This window comes from Melampsora larici-populina (genome assembly GCF_000204055.1).
Source record: "Melampsora larici-populina 98AG31 unplaced genomic scaffold MELLAscaffold_28, whole genome shotgun sequence".
Classification (NCBI taxonomy): Eukaryota; Fungi; Basidiomycota; class Pucciniomycetes; order Pucciniales; family Melampsoraceae; genus Melampsora; species Melampsora laricis-populina.
Window position 1 is genome coordinate 59,452 of NW_006768792.1, and position 19,786 is coordinate 79,237.

The window sequence follows — 19,786 nt, forward strand, 5'->3', positions numbered from 1 at the left end:
TGTTTACTACAGCTTATTATAAATAATCAGAGAAAAGAAACGTTTTCAATATACTTCTCCGATTTGCGCATCTCTGCCTTCTAGAATTCCAATTTCATTCACTGTGATATATGTTGTTGTTTTCAACTTGTGATCCTTCTTATCTGAAATAGTAATTCCTTGATTTAATGATGATAAAGTATCCATCAGTCCAATAATTTCAATCAAGATACCCCTCAAAGACTCACTACATGCTGGAGAATCATTGTCCGCTTTGCTAATAGATGAACATCCAGTTGCTCCAAGCAAGTCTATTGATTTCCAAGTCCGGGGGAAAGATCACAGACCTTAAGATGAGCTTACACATACTTGGGTGTCGATCATGCAGCGAGATAGTCACCAACAATTCAGATCATCAAGATGAATTACAGATTTCTAGCTTGAGTTTTTATTCACGCAATACACCAGACAGATTCTTGCACAAATCAATCAGCTTTTTTGTTTGCTATAAAAAGATCCACGCATGTTTAGCTATAAAAAAATCAAAGACTTCAACATATATATTTGATACACATTATTAACAGACAACACACCATCAAAGAAAAAACGAGTTTTACAGAATTTAAAAATGATGAGATAGAAATTAAATCTTGTATAAAATGAATCATATCACATTCTTCAAAGACAAAACAAAAACGAGATTATCCTTTCAAACCAAAAATTTAACGAAAACCAAAAAACCAAAAACCAAAACCAAAACATTTCCAAATAAAAACAAAACACATCAAGACCACAAAATGATTTTATAGAAAATAAAAGTTTCTCCCACAAAAGTAATCCAACCTAATTTGAGAAGTAATTAAACCAAGCTATTTGATGATAATTTATGATATCATTAATTTTTACTAGATCCACTATCAACACCCGGAGCAGGTCTAGTTAATTCATATAAAAAGCTCATATCTGTATTATCATACAATTCACCAAACGGTGCCGTAGAATGTCCATACATATGTTCAGTACCATAAAGCGTCGGTTTACTTAATGGACTAGCAATTCCACTTGAAGCTTTAACTTGTTTATGTAAAAAACGTGTATGAGTAGTTGGAAAGATATTAATAGAGACTTTTGAATTGGTTGAAGGTAAGATGTTTTCATTTGTTAAAGCGTTTGATGTAGCAGTAGATCGATTCATAAACGTTCGTCTTGGTGAATTTTCTATTGATTGTGGATCTTCTTTGATTGGTGATAAGATTGTATGAATTGCAGACGGATCTTCAACTTTGTCTATAGTTTCAATTGCTTGTTGAATTTCTGTTGAATTGACTTTATCTGTTGGTTTTATGATCGAACTAATTTCATCAACACAAGTTTTGTTCTTCTTCATCGGTGGAGTTTCTACATTATCCACTTCTCGGATCTTTCGTCGAAGAGAACTTGGTGATTTTCTGTCAATTGATATCTGATCAGGTTGTGAATTTGTTTGATCTTTCGGTGAGATATTCGATGGGTTTTTATCGCTTTCATTACATGATGCGGGACAACTAAGAGCTAGATCGCCAGCATGTTGAATGGATTCCCCCTGTGACTCATGTTCAACATTCTGACCATCGGATGTTGTAGGTGTAGGATTAATGGATCCATTTGAGTTACTCCGAGGTGAATTGAGTTCTGAACCCGACAAAGACCTAGAATTGAGCTTCAATGCGTTTTTCACAGCGACCTCTAGAGCAGTTCCGGAGAGAAGACCGAGAAGAACTTCTGAGATGATATCCATCAAGCATTGGACTGTCTCTGGAGGGGCTCCATCCTTGATTCCCATCTCTAAAGCTTTTTGGCATATAGCTTTTTGTAATTCTGATACGGATGTGGGCTGAGTTGGCTTGATCATTTCCTGTGATGAAACTTCTTGTGATGAGACTTCCTGTGATGAGATCGTTGGGGTAAGGTCTTCGTTTTGTTTGACTGAAGGACCAACACTAGCTGTTGGTCATAAAAACATGAGATTGACGCGTCAGTTTACATTTCATAAAGCATAAGGATTTGTTCAAGTATTCCTACAAGCGTACCTGACTGATCATTTGATGGTAGGGCGCTAGAGGTCTCCGTTTTAGCAGATTCTTCACTATTTGTTGCGGTCCTAACTTGAGTTCCACTTTTTCGAATCACATCTGAATCTGATGAGGTGACCCTTTTAATCGCTCTTGATGGAACTCTTGAAATAGGTAATCGACTAACTTTTTCTTGTTTTTGTGAATTAATTGATGGCTTAGGTTTTGAAATGATTTTTCTAGTATGATGACGTGATTCTAAAGTAGTAGGTATAATTCCAGTTCCAGTTGGAACTTCAATCGATTCAGTCGCATTTGCAGTTAACCATTCTCTTGGTAAATCTTTTGTATCTCCACCTGTTTCTTGTACTCTTTTGATGGCAATTTTCAATTTAGCTGAACCTAAATTTCGACGAATCGAATATTTCTTTGGGGTTGATGATGTATTTGAAGTCGATTTGAGAAAAACAAGTCAGTCAGATATCTCTTGTACTATGGATCATAATCTCCACCAAGAAATCAATCTTACGGCTGCTTCTGCTTGTAAAGCATGATAAGGTAATGAGTCGATATCACGTGAACTGTTCGAAACCGAACGCGGCATGGTTCGAGAGATAGGTTGATTGACAGATATGATTGATTTGGTGATTCTGATTTGTTCGATGGTAGTCAGTCGATTCGATTCCAAATGTAGTGAATGCGATGAAGTGGTTTTTAAGATTTAAAGTTGAAAATCTTGAAAAAGTGTATTTGATTTGAAATTTGAATAAGCTGACTCAGACTCAAGCTGACTCAAGAGTGATCAACCAAACTCATCAATCGAACACACTCATCACCGGTACCGGATACTGTCAAATCCACACTCGGTACTTCCAAGACGTACCGATTTGCTCAAACCGCATGCATACATCACATACGTCATTGAACACCGTTTAGCGTCTGGCAATTGTTAAACCATCTTAGTCTTTAGATCTCATCAAAACCTTCGTTTCATTCCACGAAAGAATCAAGAAACCTTTACCAAAAGATGTCAATGAAGATTAATACTCTTTTCGATGTTAAAGGTCGTACGGCAGTGATCACTGGTGGTGGATCTGGTTTAGGAGAAAGTTGAGTCAATGTCAGGTTCAATCATCATATCCTTTAGCAAATCAAGTAAATATACAAATTGATTATGAACTCTAAATTTTGCAACGTATCCAACAGTGATGGCACATGCTTGGGTTCAAAATGGTGGACATGTGATCATCGCTTCACGTAAGGAGAAAGTTAGTCAATCTTAATCTCACTCAGTGGTATGGATGATCAAAACATCTGACTGAACCCATCATCTCTTATTGGAATCGATCGTAGGCATTATCAAAAGTTTGTGATGAATTAAATTCATTAAAAACTGGTAAAGCAGAATATGTAGTAGGGGATGTATCTACAAAAGCAGGTTGTGTAGCTTTATGTGATAAAATAAAAGAAAAAGTTAATAAGATTCATGTTTTGGTGAACAATTCGGGTGTGAGTTGGGGTGCACCTTATGATGATGTTCCAGAAAAAGGTAAGTTGAATCCCACTTTGGCCAGTATTTTTGAACGGTTTCATATTTCCTTGAAATGTATTACAATTGACTTGACTGATTTTCGAATGGCTTTTGTTTGAATCACGATGGTCTTCTAATTTTCTAGAGGGATGGGATCGTGTTCTAGGTTGAGCCTTTCGTCCCCTCAACTGGATTCAGCAGAAGCAAGAATCCTGATCGAAACTGATGAGCTTTCCAAATTTCTAGGCATGAACGTGAAATCGATCTTTTACATGACATCAGAACTTACTTCACTTCTGGCAAAGGACGCAACCAACATTGGTAAGATTCGTCGTTGAAATCGATGTCTCGAATCGAATTGATACTCATATATTGGTCCATTCTGATCACTTCCTGTGGAGAATCTTTTCAGATCCGGGACGTGTGATCATCATCTCATCAGTAGCTGGTGTAGCAAGTATCGCGGAATCAACTGGTTTAGGAGCTCAAGGCCATGGTTTATGGTCATGTAAGTGAGTTTGAAAACTTAAAGTTCACTGTTGACTCACTCTTAGTTCTCTTTGAACTCTTAATCTATAGACAATGCTAGCAAAGCGGCTGCAATCTCTTTATCTAACAATTTGGCCGTCACTCTTGGTCCTAAATTCATTACCGTCAACGCAATTTGTCCAGTACGTCAGACAAATGATTCACATTCCTCATGTCAAAGTCTATTGTTAAATTGATGATTATTCTGGGTTTAAAATTTAGGGAGTTTATCCATCAAGGATGACAGCTTATGGAATGAAAGTTGCTGGTGATGCTTTAGCACAGTCACATCCAATGGGAAGGTATGGTACACCAGAGGTATGTTTTCAACTTTTCTTTAGACAACCTTTGGTGTCGTATCTTATTCATCGCTGATCAAGTTGACTCTCATGTCATATAGGATATGGCGGGTATATTTTTATTTTTGACTAGCCGTGCTGGAGCACATATTTCTGCAAACGTCAGTAATTTGAACGTATCCATTTCATTGTTTGAGCTCAAAATTGATCGTCGATCATTATATGGGTTTGATTTTTCTTAGTATATCCTCACCGATGGAGGGTCATTAGCAGCAGGAGCTGGCTATACGAAGTTATGAAGTTTGATACCAGAGGTAACCTAACATAATCAAAGATATCAGATTAAACTTGGGTCTTTGTTTTGCTCATACTTTGATCAAACAAATATTGAGTGAAGTGGTTGAAGAAATGGATTAGACGATGTAAGATAAGTATGCATGATTGATAGAATGGGTATTAGTCTTTAGATGTGAATTGTAGCTTAAATATGTATGATCAGTAGTATGATTAGGTTCAGATTGACGTGATTAAGTCCATTTGAGAAACTATCATTGGACTGACTGTGCAAGAGTTTGTGTTGAGAACATCATATGTATGTTTCAAGTTTCAATTTCAACTGCTTTCTCTTTCTCATTCAAGCTCATTCAATTTGAATTTGAATTGACTTATCACGTTCAAAAACTTACTCTGGTAGTTTCTCTTTAAAAGTTGGATCCCACTATTTCTAGCCCCCTATCCGATATCCGGCGCCCCCCTCGGGTTTACCCGGGGGGCTTCAAGAGATTTGTAGCCCCTTTTCGAAAGAAAGGGGCTCCTTTGAGGGGCGCGACTTTAAGTTTATTTCGCCTTATTTTATAAGTCAACCGAACGTCCGCTACAGCTCATTGAGGTTCAGCCAAGTCGATATTGGTTTCATTCAAAGAACAGGTAAACATATTCAAGATAAAACATCACAGTTGAGGTAGAAGGTTAGAAATACCAATAACTACAATGGTTTGTGATATCCAAAATCAAATGAATTGAAAGCAAAACCAAATACTTGTACCAAGCAGTAAATTCAACAAAGTCCCTAAAAAACAAACCCATTTGTGGGCGTAGGTTGATAATCCACAACCAAGCATAAGCAACGAGCCAAGCGCTGTGGTTAAAACCAGACCGATATAACACAAGAAGGTCATACCAGAGGTTTGTTTTATGAGGATCATCATACTGCATACCATAAGTTAATAAGTCACCGGGAAAGTGGCTACATCTACATGAGAGGCTGCTGAAATCGTATATCAACTTTACTTGATGTCCGTGTAGTCGTAGGGCTGGTTCGGGTGTCTATCACTCCAATGCGAATAGCTAAAGTTTCATGACGACCTGTTCTTCTATTCACATCAAGTTGCTCTTAAATTTTTGAATCTGTTCCACTATTATTAAGATAATATGATGATGTATCGGTTGAAGATGGATGTTGAGATAAGATAGATGAAATGGATTGATTGATGCTAGGTCCACATAATGTGGTTTTTTGTTGTGATGATGAAGATTCAAAGATTGGATTGAATTGATGATGGATAGACTTGATCGAGAGAATTGATGAATTGATGGACGATGGTGCTCAATGATAGCTGGAGATTGGATGTGACTGGATTCTTTGTTGCTCTATTTGACGACCCAAGGGCTCCCAAGGGCGCAGAACAAGTCATACGGGGGAGAGTGGTGTGAATGCGCCCTCGCAAGCAGCCCTAAAGGTCCGACTATGCGAAAATCTGGCTGCTAACCTTCAAGTTTTGTCGGCCCACGCGGGTAATAGTCAAAACCCGAGGGGCGCCGGGGTTCTCCTAAGGGGGCTCGAAATAGTGGGATCCTAAAAGTTTTGCTGATTGTTCTGAATCAATGGAAATTTGAGTCACTTTGGAATCATCGATAAGATAGTTTGAATAAAAGTCTTTTTGATTTTCACATTGTTACCGAATCTTTTGACATAAATGAAAGTGGTTGATGAGAATGAATGAAAGGATTGATAAGAGTTGGTCACTATGTCGATGATGGTTGAAGAGAGAATGAATTCTGAATGATTGGTCGGTTTCTCTTGAAGCTTGAAATGAGGTTCTTGAGAGTTGAGTGGTTAAGCAGAACTGTTGTTTGATAAACACATTAAAATTTAAAGCATCAAGCATCATCGACTTGATTACTCGAGTCTGTTGACCAATGAGCAACCTGATTACCATTTTCAAGTCATCAATCACTCATCACCCATTACCATTACTATTACCATTACCATCACCCATTACCATTACCATCACCATCACATTCTCAACTTATAACACTTCAAAGACTATCATCATCATTCCCACATCGTAAACTGATCAAAACAACATCAAACTACAATACATAGTAAGTTCTCAATTTACCATCATAACTATCTAAACAAATCAACTCATTGCCTTATCAATTTCATTTCAGGACCATTTCACCTTTATTCGATCATGCCCATTCGACATTTGGATACTTATCTTCAAGAGAGGGGTTTGATTCATGTCAGTCGATCATCATCATCACTCGATCACTCGATCACTAAATCTCAAATCTAACTCATTCAATTTCATTTCATAGGAAGCACCTTTGACCTCTCTCAAAGATACTCGAATCGGAATAGATGCTCAACAATGGTTCAAAACTTTATTATCTCATCCAAATTATAAAGAACCATTTGTTTCAGTCACAGGTGGTGCACCTCTCAATACGTATCAACATATGGAAAGAGAATTACGTTTATTAGAACAACATCGAATCAAACCAGTTTTTGTTTTTCAAGGTTTACCTCCAACTAGAAGAGATCGACCCTTCTTTTTATTTCCAAATTCAACTGATCTTTTAGAAAACCCAATGTTAAAACTTAGAACAAGAGATAAAGGTTGGGAAAAATATGTTTCAGGTGATCTAGAGGGTGCTAAAAACTTATTTGATCAATCATCAAGTGTAGAACCCAAAGACATTTTCAATCAAATTCATAGATTATTTAGAACACGTCAAGTTGAATATTTGGTAGCACCTTATCTATCTTGGTCACAATTAGTTTATTTAGAAAGACATCCTAAGAAACATTATATTCATTCAATTTACGGTTCCAATGAACTTTTCTTATTTGATGGAGTAGATAAAGTAATACTTTCCATCAATTTTGAAAGAGGTTTAATCAAATTCGCATCAAAGAAAGAAATTTTAATTGATACTGGTCTTACACCTGAACAATTTACAGATTTAGGTATCTTATCGGGGTTTGAACTTTCACCTAGTTTTCCTCCTTTTGTTGAAAGACATGAACATACTTTTAAACATGCAGTCGATTTAATTAGAAGATATCAAACTGGTTTATCTACTGTTATGGCTTATGCTGATCATCCGATGGTAGCTAAAACAGGTTATTTAGATCAATTCTGTAGATCTAAATGTATGATTAAATTCTCATTGGTCACTATGGCAGAAGAAGGAAAAGTGATGCCGTTACCTATAGCTTCACCTACATCTTCAAGTCCGATTGGAATTCATGATATACCCACTGATTTACATGATGTGTTTTCATATAAATTTCCCGATGAAATTTATTTTCAATTATGTAGAGCAATGATCAGTCCGACTTTATTGAACGTATTGGCTACTGGACTTTGGGTTGAACAACCTCCACTCTGTGGTGGTGAAACTGATGATTATTGGAGTTTTGTTAGAGAATCTTTAACCGAAAATCCTACCAGTCCTAGATGTGTTGCATTATCTTTAATCATTTCACCTTTACATCAATTTTGGCAAAAGAAACCGATTGTGAGTTTTAATGTTATCACCATTTGTTTATTCTTGATTTTCAAGTCATTCTTACTGACAAGATTTGATTCACAGAGTGCGATTTATTATTTCGATCCACATAATAATTATACCATTCCTCATGCTTCTCAAACTACTGTGAATTTGATTGAGAAAATCTCGAATTGGAATGTACCTGCTGGTGTAGTAGAAGAAGAATTAAAACGACAAAACGTAAGTTTTTTAATCTCCTAATTTGGGATCTGAAAGGTCTTACTGACAATTTTGATGACTTTGTGAGTCAGTCATCTACAATTGATATCTCACTCTGTTTAGGAGCAACCTCACAATCACATTTAGCAGGAAGAACTCGTACACCAAGATCCACTTCACAAACAAATCATAAACCATTAGAAAAGAAAGATGAAGTAGTGGCTAATACGATTTGGAGGTTTTTAGAATTAAGAGGATATCTACATTCGAATCATCAACATACAATTCAAGGAAAAGCTTTATTTTTAGGATTAAAGGAATCTAAAGTGAATGATAAACTGCAAGAACCACTTTTGTTAGTGATTGAAATGTTAAAGATGGGCTGTCTACATTCGAATTGGTTTGGTGGTCGTACTTGGACTGGTACGGCTCATTTGGGTAGTGAAGATGATAAACGGAATATGTTATTGGTGATGAGAGTTTTATCTATCGTACCACTTTCTTTCAAGGTACGCTTTTCTTACCTCTATCATCTCCGTGTTTCTTGATATTGACTTTGTTGTTTTTGGTCACGGTTTTTTGAATCAGCCAATGTCATGGCAAGGACCACTTTCACGAGATTTATTAACCTTCAACTCATTCACAAGATCATTAACTAAATCATTAAGATTATTAATCGAATCTATAGTCTTATCATTAGTATTAAGAAATGATACCAGAAGATCACGTGAAGATGGAATGGAAGTTAGTTTATCATTACCATTTCAAAATGAAGCCAATACAGGGATGGGAATCTTATTTAAAGGTTATGCAGATGCAATGGTTTGTAGTCAAAGTGAAATTGAAGCTGAAACTGAGATAGATAAGAAAGAGGAAATGGTGAAAGAATTAAAGGAAGATATTTTGGTAGGAGCTCAGGATGGGTTTCCTATGGTTAGAGATGTGAGAGCTGAATTGAATAGAGGGTTTAGGTTTTGGGATGCTGTAAGTGATTTAATTGATTTGTGTTTTTTTTAGAAACATGTTGGAGGGTTTAGAAGCAAAAAGACTGATGAATGTTTTTTTCTCTTTTTGATGGATCAATGTTATGATCATCTCATATATTCATAAATGTCTTCATATACAATCTTTCTTCTTGGAATGACTCATTTTGGGTGTTATCTTTTTTACATATCCTTTTTTGGTCTACCGAAAAATAAATAGGTGATGAAAGTAGTTAGAACATTAAAAGAAGAAAAAGTTGTAAATAATAATTTAGCTGATGGATTTGAAAGAGCTGATGTTTGGTTAAAACCATTAAGGTTATGATGAATGAAGAAAAAAGAAAACAAATATATATAATATCTATTACTTCAGTATTACAATATTGTTTGTGTTTTCTTTTTTTTTGAGTTGGGGTTTATAAGAAGGGTTGAGGGTAAATGTGGGGGTTTATTTGAAAATTGGGAAATGCAGATGAAATTTTCCATTTATCATTTCTATGTGACCCTGGGTATGAGTACTTTTTAAATAAAACTTTATATACATACCCAAGAGATATTATTTTATTTGATAGATGTTGTATGTGCCATTGATCTTGATCATATATCAGATAGATCAAATATCTGTGAAATCATGCAAAGGGGATTTAGATACCTTCAGCTTGAGGAATCTTGAGATGCATATTGGCTGTATTGCGTGAAAACACTTCCTAAACACGTTAAATTAGAGGAGACTAGTATACCTCGGGACTGCAGCCATCTAGTCAAGGCCAAGGATTTCATTGAAATGTGGATCCTTCACTCACGAAACTTAGTATGAAAACATACTAAAAAATCAATAGAACAGTGTTTGGACGAAACCCTGGGCAATATGCCTAGGGTAATAAATTGCTTGTAATAAAAAATATAACACCCTGGGGTGGCTAGCGGACATAAGAAATGTAGAAAATATGAAACACGACAACAATTAGTGAAAGACGCGACAGCACTAACAATTTTAACGCTACCAAAAGAACAGAAATAATAATAAAAAAATAAAAAACATAATAAAACTCAGACCACAAAAAATCTTGCCCAAATAAAAAGCTGCTGAAGGAAATAGAACATAATAAACTTTCTTCTTCTTCTTTTTTTTTTAAATACCAATAAAAAACGCTCTTGGACCACAACAACGAACAAAACAAAACATAAAAATATAAATAAAAATAATTAATAACTAAACATACCACAATAACAAAAAAGAAACCTAAATTATCACAGGGACAACAGGGTGGGTGGGTTGCGAAATATCAACAAACTAATGTGAGTTGATTCTTGATGATGAAGAAAAACCGATTGAAAGGATTGAATTCGGTGAAGTGGTAAACAGCTAGAATGACATCATAGCTGTGGATGGGATAGATAAGCAATATCCGACCCGTCAGTATTTTTATACAGGTACATGACCGAATTTAATCCCCATTCCAATCGGTTAATAACAAGTTACCAACTCCTAGAAATGTGGATCCTTCACTCACGAAACTTAGTATGAAAACATACTAAAAAATCAATAGAACAGTGTTTGGACAAAACCCTGGGCGATATGCCTAGGGTAATAAATTGCTTGTAATAAAAAATATAACACCCTCTCCAACCCGCCTATAAGCCGTAAATCAGAGTGGTGAAGAAGGAGAGGGAAAAAAGAATAGCACCGGAAATAAAACATTCGTCAGTCATATGAACACAACAAACCCAGTCCAAACACATTCGTAGGCTAAAAAGCCATTAACCAACGCAGGCAACGAGCCCTTGACACAAGCAAAAAGGTTTTTAATAACAAAAACCATTGACCAGCACCAGAAAAGGCTAAAAGCCATTGACCAAAGTGACAAAGCATAAAAGCTTATGACACAAATAAACACAAACCAAAGACTCACTATCAAAACGAGACTCTAGACCCAATGTGAGCCACGTGCCCGATTACATGGTTCTGATTTTCCGGTAATCGTAAGGCAACGTGACCGCGAATGTAAATTAAAAACGCGTCAGACGACCAGCTACCTGCGCTCTTGATCGCTTCCATGTTCGAGACAGCTTGAGCCATGGCTGTCGCACCTCCCAACCTTAAAGAATGACCTGAAAAAGTTTTGTCGAAATGGAGATGGAATCAAGAAAGAAACCAGGAACGAGTTGGAGGAGTGCCTGATGAAGTTAAGAAAAGTTCATGTGAAGATATGAAGTTGGAGTCGCGTTGACGGAGGTAAGATTTCATCAAGCAAACAGGACAGGTGGGGGAATTATAAAACTCTTGAACGACCACCGGAGCACCTAAAAAATTTCTATTGCCTTTCGAATACGGAAGGTGATACTGCATGAATTTCTTGCAAGCTGAGAATCGAAAAGAAGAGCGTAAAATAATTTTCCTTGCGTTGAGAAGTTTTGCTGAATCAGGGACCGTCATTTCTCCCAAACGGTGAAGACCTCCAAGACCCACGCTCAGCATTGCTAAAAATAGTTTATCGTCATAAGAATGAGAGGACTTAGATACGACCGAAACCAATTGAACCAGCGTAAGGGGATTTTTTCTAACTACTGGCTTTGAGTAATTAGCCAAGCAGTGTTTCATCGTTTTCTTGACGTCTGGATGGTCGGTCTGACAAGTGATCGAAGGAAAGTCGTGATTGAAAATATGTTTGATACCGGTTAAATATGCGCGAACTGATCGAGGAGAAATCATGCGACTGAGACAAGTCATAAATTCACATAAGTTATTTTTGTTTGGGTTAAGGTCTTTTTTGAAATGAATACAAAATTTAGCGAAGCATTTAAAACCGGACTTGTACTTCGACAGAGAAGAATCTTGGACAGAGTTACGACAATCTTCTATTGACATATGTTGTAACTCTTCTACACTAATGTTTGGGAAAGGCTTTCTTGGTTTGGGTTTAACCACACTTTTGGATTTACCCATGATGAAGACAAATTGGCGACGAAGTCTGGGTCTTCTTCCAATACAACACCACCGTCGCTACGCTATAATCCCTATTTCCACGAGCGTAGTGAAATGGCGCTATGAGAAAAACACTAAACGCTTCGCTATGTAATTGAGGCGCTACGAGTTTTCTAAGCGGAGCGCGTTAGAAAACCGCTCCGCACCGCTATGGTCTTTTTTCACGGGAGGAAGCGCTTAAAAGCGTGATCAGGTAGTGAAATTGAGCTTTGAAGCGATTTGATTACACATGTTTTATAATAGGCATGTATAGGCTTGTGGAGTGGGGATTTGTAAAGAAAAAACAAAGTAAAAAAAGATTTTTTCAGGGTTTTATTTAGTTGTGAACCAAGAGACCGCACACAATTTTTTTGAAGCAAAAGTGAGGAAAACATATTTTTGGATTTTTTTTGAACTAAGAGACCGTGCACACAAATTTATCAAGAAGAGAAATGTTAAAAGGAAAAAGTTTACTTTATTTTAAAAACCTAAGCAATCACACGATTTTGATTTATTGCAGTTGTAGAAGGACGCGCACAATCACTTTCTAGCCTTGGTGCTAGAAGACTCATAAGCTTGAAGATAAGCCGCGGCTTCAGCAAAAATACCGGATAGAGAGATTTTGGACTTCAACCATTCGCGTACACCTACAAGCCTCGAAATAGCCTTTGCTGTTAGAGAAGCCCGTCCAGGGACTGCAATATCAGCAGCCAACGAGAAGGTCCTCTCACAAGGACAGGAGGTACCGGATAATCCGAGATAATCTCGAGCAAGAGATGCAAGGACGGGGAAATCTTTCTCGTGCTCCTATATGCAGTAATAAAACAAATCAGTAAAATTATATATAAGAGATTGAGCGAGGAAAGATGAACATACATTCCACCAATATAACTCCGACTGACCGGCAAGCATAAGATGAGCCCCCTCGATATAGTCAGCATGCTCTTCCTGGCGTTTATCGGCAGGTGACTGAGCCGTGACTTGAGTTGTAAGAACGTCGAATTGAGTACAGTTTGGAGTGGGTGAGGTGGAAATGGAAGGAGATTGGGTCACTTCATCGGAAGTAGAGATGGGGTCTTCAGGCCAATCTTCAAGAGCTTTTTCAAAGGTTTGTCAAAATATGTTTTTGGCTCAAACAGCCTCTTCAGGGTAATTCAGGTCAAAAAAGCGAATCCGGAAGCAAGGATTGAGAATTGTAGATATCACGATTGCATCACATCAACTGCTTCAGATTGATAACCTTCCATTTTGTTGCGCATCAACTCCAGCATAGCCTTCACATCTAAGTCTTCGCAGGCATTAACAAGGTGATCAAGTTCCAAAACTACCCGTGAGTATTCGGTGAGCAAAATGCAACTGGTGGCCAAGTTGCCTTCCATGCGTTTAGTAGCATACAAAAAGACCTGTAGAGATGGTGTCAGTGAGAATTTCAAAGATATCAAAAGTTCACAAAGATACCAACCTGAAGTATTTTTACCAGGTTCTTGATCAAGTCCCATTCGTCAGCACTGATCTGCAAACCTTGGTAATACCGAGTTTTTTGGTCACTTAGTAAAATAGCATCGACGACCTATGGATCAAGATAATATAAGAGGAGGAGACATGAGCCAATGAGGATTGAGAGAATGAGAAGAAAAAGTTGAAAGATATGTACTCACATCACGCGCATCACTCAACCTTTGGAGGTAGTCAGCGTCAATATTCCATCGCACTCCCCACCCAGATATAGGTGAGCGACCTCGGTAATCCATTTGCTTAGCCTTTGCTATAAACTCTTGACGTCTTGCTGAACTCCTGGTACACAGGCCATTAAACTTCTTTGCCTATAGGTTTTAACATTTGATTAGCCATTGAAAGAGAGGTAGGAGTTGTGAATGTGAGATACTGACTTTACAAACAGCCCGAGCTACTTCACAAACTGAGTCAGCTTCAACATCATCAGAATCCGAATCTGACAAGTTATCATCAATCGGCTCTTGATCGTGATCAGGATCATCTTGCTGCTCATCTTCAGATGAATCAAAGTGGAGATCTTCATTGCCTTCGTTCAAAGTCATGGTTGGCGTTGGTAAGGTAATTCCAGGAGAGGTCGTAGGCTTGACGTGACCAGCGCGCAGACCCAAAGACTTGAGTCCAGCCTTGACTACCAGGCCGACCTTGTGGGTGTAACACTTGATTTGATTAGCATACGCATCCCACTCGACCGACTGTTCAGCTTCCAGGAACATGCTTGACAACTCGTTGGCCATGGTGGCATTTGAGCTAGCCAAATCCGTCGTCTGAGCTAACATGTGATAGAGCGAATACAAAGGTTAGCTGATTCAAACATGAAGGAAGAGGGAAGTGAGATGAGGAAGAGCAGAAATTAGTTAGGGAAAACGACTTATCTTTTTATGCAAACCATGTGTGATCAAGAAGCGTCCGACTGGTTGTGCAAGGAGTCAGCCAGCGTGGTGCCAGGTGACTAACTTAAGAGTAAGATGAAGGGTCTGGAACTTCCAGGTGTTGTCGATATAAGTAGCAGAAACACCTATAAAGGCTTTACGACGGCCCTTAGTGGTCCACACATTGTAGATCAGGAAAAACTTGCCCCTATTAGACTATCAAATAGAAGGACAATCGATCAGTGTACAGTTCAAACATGAAATCATTATGAACAAAAGGACTTACTTGAAGCTTGCTGATAACCGTTTGAGAGAGGTCTTGATATATAGCCTTGGCTTTCTCTGCAGCCCAAGTCGTACCTCGTAAGGCACCTCGATTGGATAGCTTAAAGGCAGCTCTGAGGGGGGGATCGTGGAATCAAGAGAAAGGAAGTGCGTGTCTTAAGATCCATACCACTAACACAGTGTTGAGGAGATCAACACTGAAAGTTGATTGAGAAAGAAAGGAATCGAGGGTCGCTTTGGGGTTGGTGGAAGATACTCGAACCATATCATCTTGCTGTTGTTGATAACTTCTGGGCAATTCGTGACCGTCTTTGATGGCAAGGTGGCACTTGGGGCAAGCTGGTCGATCCATGGCACCATCTCGATGCGAGTATAGGTTATAATATGATCGCTTGCCACGAACAAAGAAAGCCAGGCAGTAGCGGCACTTGTACCTACGAGGATTGGGACCAGACTAAGTAATGCAGATTGTCAGCAACAAGGAAAACAAAGAAAACACAAAGAAAAAGATCTGACGTACCTCCCCTTTCACATGAATAGGGTCTTCATAAAACTCCAACAGTTTTGATACCCGTCCAAGCCGAGCCCGACGGACTCCAGGAGTCTCGACGACTTCAACATCTGAATCTTGATTCACATCTAGACCAACAGGCACATTGTAGTCCTGAAAAGGTAGAGCTGATCAGCCATTGCAAATGAAATTGAGATAGAGATGTGACCAAACGCTTGAACTTACCTCAATGACTGTATTTTTTGGTTTCTTGACCGGTGCTGGTCGGGATGATGACAAGTTTGAAACGTTACAAGAGGCGGATCCCTTTCTCTTTCCCTTGCCAATGTTGACTTTGATCGGTTTAATGCATTTCTTCTTTGAGTTCTTTGTCAAATGTGAGACTCGACTGGAAGTTGGTGAAATGACACCAGTAGGACTCTTGGAGGCTTCAGATGCACCATCGTCAGTTACAAAACCTTCAGATTCTTCGGTTGGTAATTGAAGGGCTTGACGTGAATCTGGGGACTGGATAACATAGCCAGGTCGAGGCCGTACTGGGCTACAAACTCGGAGGGATCAAGAAGTGTTGGAAGGAGGAACAAGAGCATTCGCAGGTTCAAGCTGAAGAGTAGACTGGGTATAGCTCCTGGTATTGGCAGTAGAAGAAGTCATGTTGAAATGGCAGAAAGTTACGCGAAGAAAAGGATCTATTGGTAAAGATATGGGATCAACAGAGGATAGTGAAAGTCAACAACGGTTACGAATTCAAATAAAGACGTGCAGACTGTGATATCTATGAGGCAGATGGGTGCTTACTGATACATTCATGGAGCCCTTTTATAGACAAATCGAAGGGCTCTGAACGCCCACAAAACAAGAGCATCCTTCTATTCTGACCTCGCGGTTTTTGGAATCGATTAGATGAGACACATAAGCTTCAAATTTGATCTTTGGGTTGTTAGGCGAGAATATGCTGAACTAGTGCAGGAATCAATTAGTACTGTTGGTAGGATGGAAACATAGAAACGTGATTGTGATGGTGAGGTTGATGGCTGGCGAGATCAAATGGTGGGAGAGAGATAAGACAAGGGTTAGTGTATGGCTTGCGAGATGAAATGGTGCAAGAGAGATAGGACTGAGGGTTAGTGGAACCGGATCAAGGGGAAATGGTAGGGAAGTGATGAGACTGAGGGTTAGTGGAATCAGATCGAGGGGAAATGGTAGGAGAGTGATGAGGTGAGAGAGACTGAGGGTTAGTGGAACTGGATCGAAGGTTATTTGAATGCTGGGATGGGGGATAGAAGCTGAGTACAAGGGTTGGGGGAAGGGTTGGGGTATGACAAAGCCCGTACCCCATGGTGTCGCTCGTCGCACTATGGGCGCTATGGCGCTAGAAGACTTTGCTCGCTCGGTGCCGCTGTGAAGTTGTTTAGCACAGCGGAATACCGCTGTACAGGGCGCCAGAAAATTTCGCTAAATTTTCTAGGATATAGCCATAGCTATAGTTATGGATAAAAATCACTATGTGCCAAACCCCATAGCTCGGGCGGAGCGTCCGCCCCGCTACCGCCCCGCTGCCGCTTTCTCGGGCGCAGCAACGGTGGTGTTGTCCGATAGTTCGAAAGAATCTAAATTGACTTCTTTCCCGCCGGATGAGAGAGACGGGTTGATGTTTAAATAGGCAATTGAATCTGCATTAATGGCATGACAAAGAATATTGTGGTCCTTAACCGTTAGAACAGATTTTATGCGAGATAAGTTATCAGCCTCTGAGTTGTCTTCTGCTGAGACATGTCTGACTTTAACGTCGACCTTAGACAAAACTAATTGATGAACACAGAAACGGAATAAAGGACAAACAATCCTGTTCGGTGCATGAGTCCTAAAAAGATTGACCATGTTCCTGTTGTCACAATGAATGAAGATCTTCTTTGCTCCGTTGGCGATACCGGTTGTTATTGCCAATACAACACCCAGTAACTCGGCCCAAAAGATATCTCGAGGTGGGGGCGGCAGGATGAAATACTTCCCATTACGTGAACTTGGCTCCCAGACACCGATGCCCGTCATGCAGGCGTCGGTGAAGAAAATCGCATCTGCTTCCGGAAGGGCCCAACGTAAGGTGTTCAACATTTGGACACCCTCACTATCCTTGAAGAATTGGATCAGCCATCGCAAATTGTTCTGATTTTCTTTGTTAAGATGGATTTGAAGATAGCGATGTTTCTTCTTGCCGGACTTTTCATATAAACTTTGGAGTGCAAACCTTCCCCATGGCATTGAAGTACATGCCCACAAAGCATGACCTAAAACCCTTTGCCAGTCGTTGAGTGAGTGGCCTGGCTTAGATACGAAGTTTTGAAGAGTTTCAATTAAATGTTTCTTCTTATCCGGATGTAAATACATTAGCATTCTCTCGGAGTCAACAATGTGACCGATGATTTCGATTACCGGACCATTGATTTGCTTCTTCCAAACCCAAGGAATCCCAAGTATGTCCCAAAGGTTTAACAACTTTGCTTGAGGTAAAGGAATGCAATGACCTTTAAATTCAACCGAGTGTTTTTTAGAACAGACTGACCAAACATCGTCCATCATGTTGTTCATGTACTTTATTCCGAACTCGAACTCTGCAAACCATAGAACTAAAGAAAAAACACCGCAGAAGATATGGGGAGAAGCAGAAGAACCAAAGGTTAGATCATGGTCCACTCCTTTCCTATCACCCCTAATTTTGATGATTTGACGAATTTGATATTGTAAATGGAGCGGAATCATCCTAAAGGTGTTCTCCACGTCTGATTTATACAAATCTACTTCGCCGAATTCTTCTTTCATTTCAATTAAAAAGGGGATGAAAGTCTTGAGAGAATCATAAGCAATCGGAATGTCGCATTTTTTGATTAGAGAATTAGGAGAAGGATTGCCAGCACTCATGTTTGAACAGACTCTCATCTTTTGAGAATCTTTCTTTGTTACCATTAGAAGGGGGATGACCTTCATACCGGGCAATAGAGTAGTGAATTCTTCCGAGTAGCGACCTTTATCAACTTCTTCTTGACACTGAGCTTCTAATAATTCTTGATTATCTTTGCAAGATTTGTGATTTGGTCCGTCTACGATGGAATCATTCGGAAGGGATGAGCATGGCCAAAAACCTTCTTTTAGACCTTTGATGACTGATTTCACAAAAGGACGATTCGGATGATTGACCAGAAGAGTTTCGAATTTGTCGATATTTATCGGAGTTTTGACTTTAAAAAGGTGAGGATATTGTCTCAATGCGAAATCTGCGCAAGGGTTGTCAGAGAGAGGTGGAGCGTCGGGAAAGGGCCATGCATAAAGGCTGGATTCAATAGCTGGAGATGACCCAAGAGAGTTTACGCCGTCCCATACATAGCCGCGAAGGAATTTCTGATCGTTCACATCTGTTTCCAAATTAGTTTCCGATAAGGGACTGTCGCCAACTCAGATGTCAGTATTGAGACAACATGGTTAACTCGAGAGAACTTCCAAATATACCAACCCCACGGAAACATTTTGATCACAAGGTTCTTGAAGATCCGTCTCTTCAGACGTGATCGCATCCCTTGTGGTCTTTCGCGCATCCTTTAACGTTCTAAAGAAGCGCTAAGATGTCAGTTTTTCAATCCCAGTAGGAGACTTGAAGTAAGAGGAAATTTATCAAAGGAAAAAAGAGAAAAAATCCAAACCAACACAACGGTGCATGCAAGGACAATCTTTCCCCAACCTGCAATGCCCAAGGTTGTGTGCAAAACAAAACCTTTCCTTATCCGGCAAGTTATCTCCATCTGCCACTGGGTAAATACCTTTATGTTTATAAGTCGATTTATATTGTAGCGGAGAATCTTCAGTTTTCGGCCTAAATTGATAAGGCTGATGTTGTTGTTGTTGGTTTTGATGTGGACGAAAAGATTGGAAATTTTGTTTGCCGCTCGAAGAAGCCACCAGTGGTTTTTCTTCGAAAGCTTTTTGCATATGATGAGTTCTGATTGTTGCCAAGCTCTGGTGATTCCAATCAGCAAAAGATATGTCGCGACGGATAGCAAATTGGCCTCTGAGAGCCGCGTCGAAACTAGCAACACATGTCCAATCAGCCTTAACACCGTTAGACATAAACTCTTCTTTAATCCATTTTGAGTATTGAGCAAAATACTTGAAACTGAGCGGAAAAGCTTCGTGATAAGCTTGTTCCAGGATGTCAAAATAGTAGAACCAATCCTGGATATCGTCGAGCTTGCTAGCGATTTTCTTGTTTTGAATTT

General features: G+C 39.1%; 3 protein-coding genes across 3 annotated transcripts; 2 read left to right on the forward strand and 1 right to left on the reverse strand.

Annotated features, from left to right (window-relative positions):
- Nucleotides 1-457: 457 nt before the first annotated feature.
- MELLADRAFT_72305 (uncharacterized protein) lies at nucleotides 458-1,187 on the reverse strand (the record flags this gene model as incomplete). Its single annotated transcript, XM_007412100.1, has 1 exon — nucleotides 458-1,187. The coding sequence occupies one exon, from the start codon at nucleotides 1,172-1,174 to the stop codon at nucleotides 875-877; it is 300 nt and encodes a 99-aa protein (XP_007412162.1).
- A 1,876-nt stretch (nucleotides 1,188-3,063) lies between these two features.
- MELLADRAFT_37249 (uncharacterized protein) lies at nucleotides 3,064-4,630 on the forward strand (the record flags this gene model as incomplete). The annotated part of the gene is made up of 9 exons (XM_007411941.1): nucleotides 3,064-3,139; nucleotides 3,237-3,298; nucleotides 3,384-3,579; nucleotides 3,707-3,727; nucleotides 3,808-3,882; nucleotides 3,974-4,069; nucleotides 4,141-4,232; nucleotides 4,312-4,407; nucleotides 4,490-4,630. The coding sequence occupies 9 exons, from the start codon at nucleotides 3,064-3,066 to the stop codon at nucleotides 4,628-4,630; spliced, it is 855 nt and encodes a 284-aa protein (XP_007412003.1).
- A 2,229-nt stretch (nucleotides 4,631-6,859) lies between these two features.
- Nucleotides 6,860-9,864, forward strand: MELLADRAFT_49049 (uncharacterized protein; the record flags this gene model as incomplete). The annotated part of the gene is made up of 6 exons (XM_007411942.1): nucleotides 6,860-6,916; nucleotides 6,993-8,198; nucleotides 8,274-8,411; nucleotides 8,483-8,899; nucleotides 8,979-9,374; nucleotides 9,594-9,864. 6 exons carry the CDS (start codon nucleotides 6,866-6,868, stop codon nucleotides 9,696-9,698), a joined length of 2,313 nt encoding a protein of 770 aa, XP_007412004.1.
- Nucleotides 9,865-19,786: the final 9,922 nt, after the last annotated feature.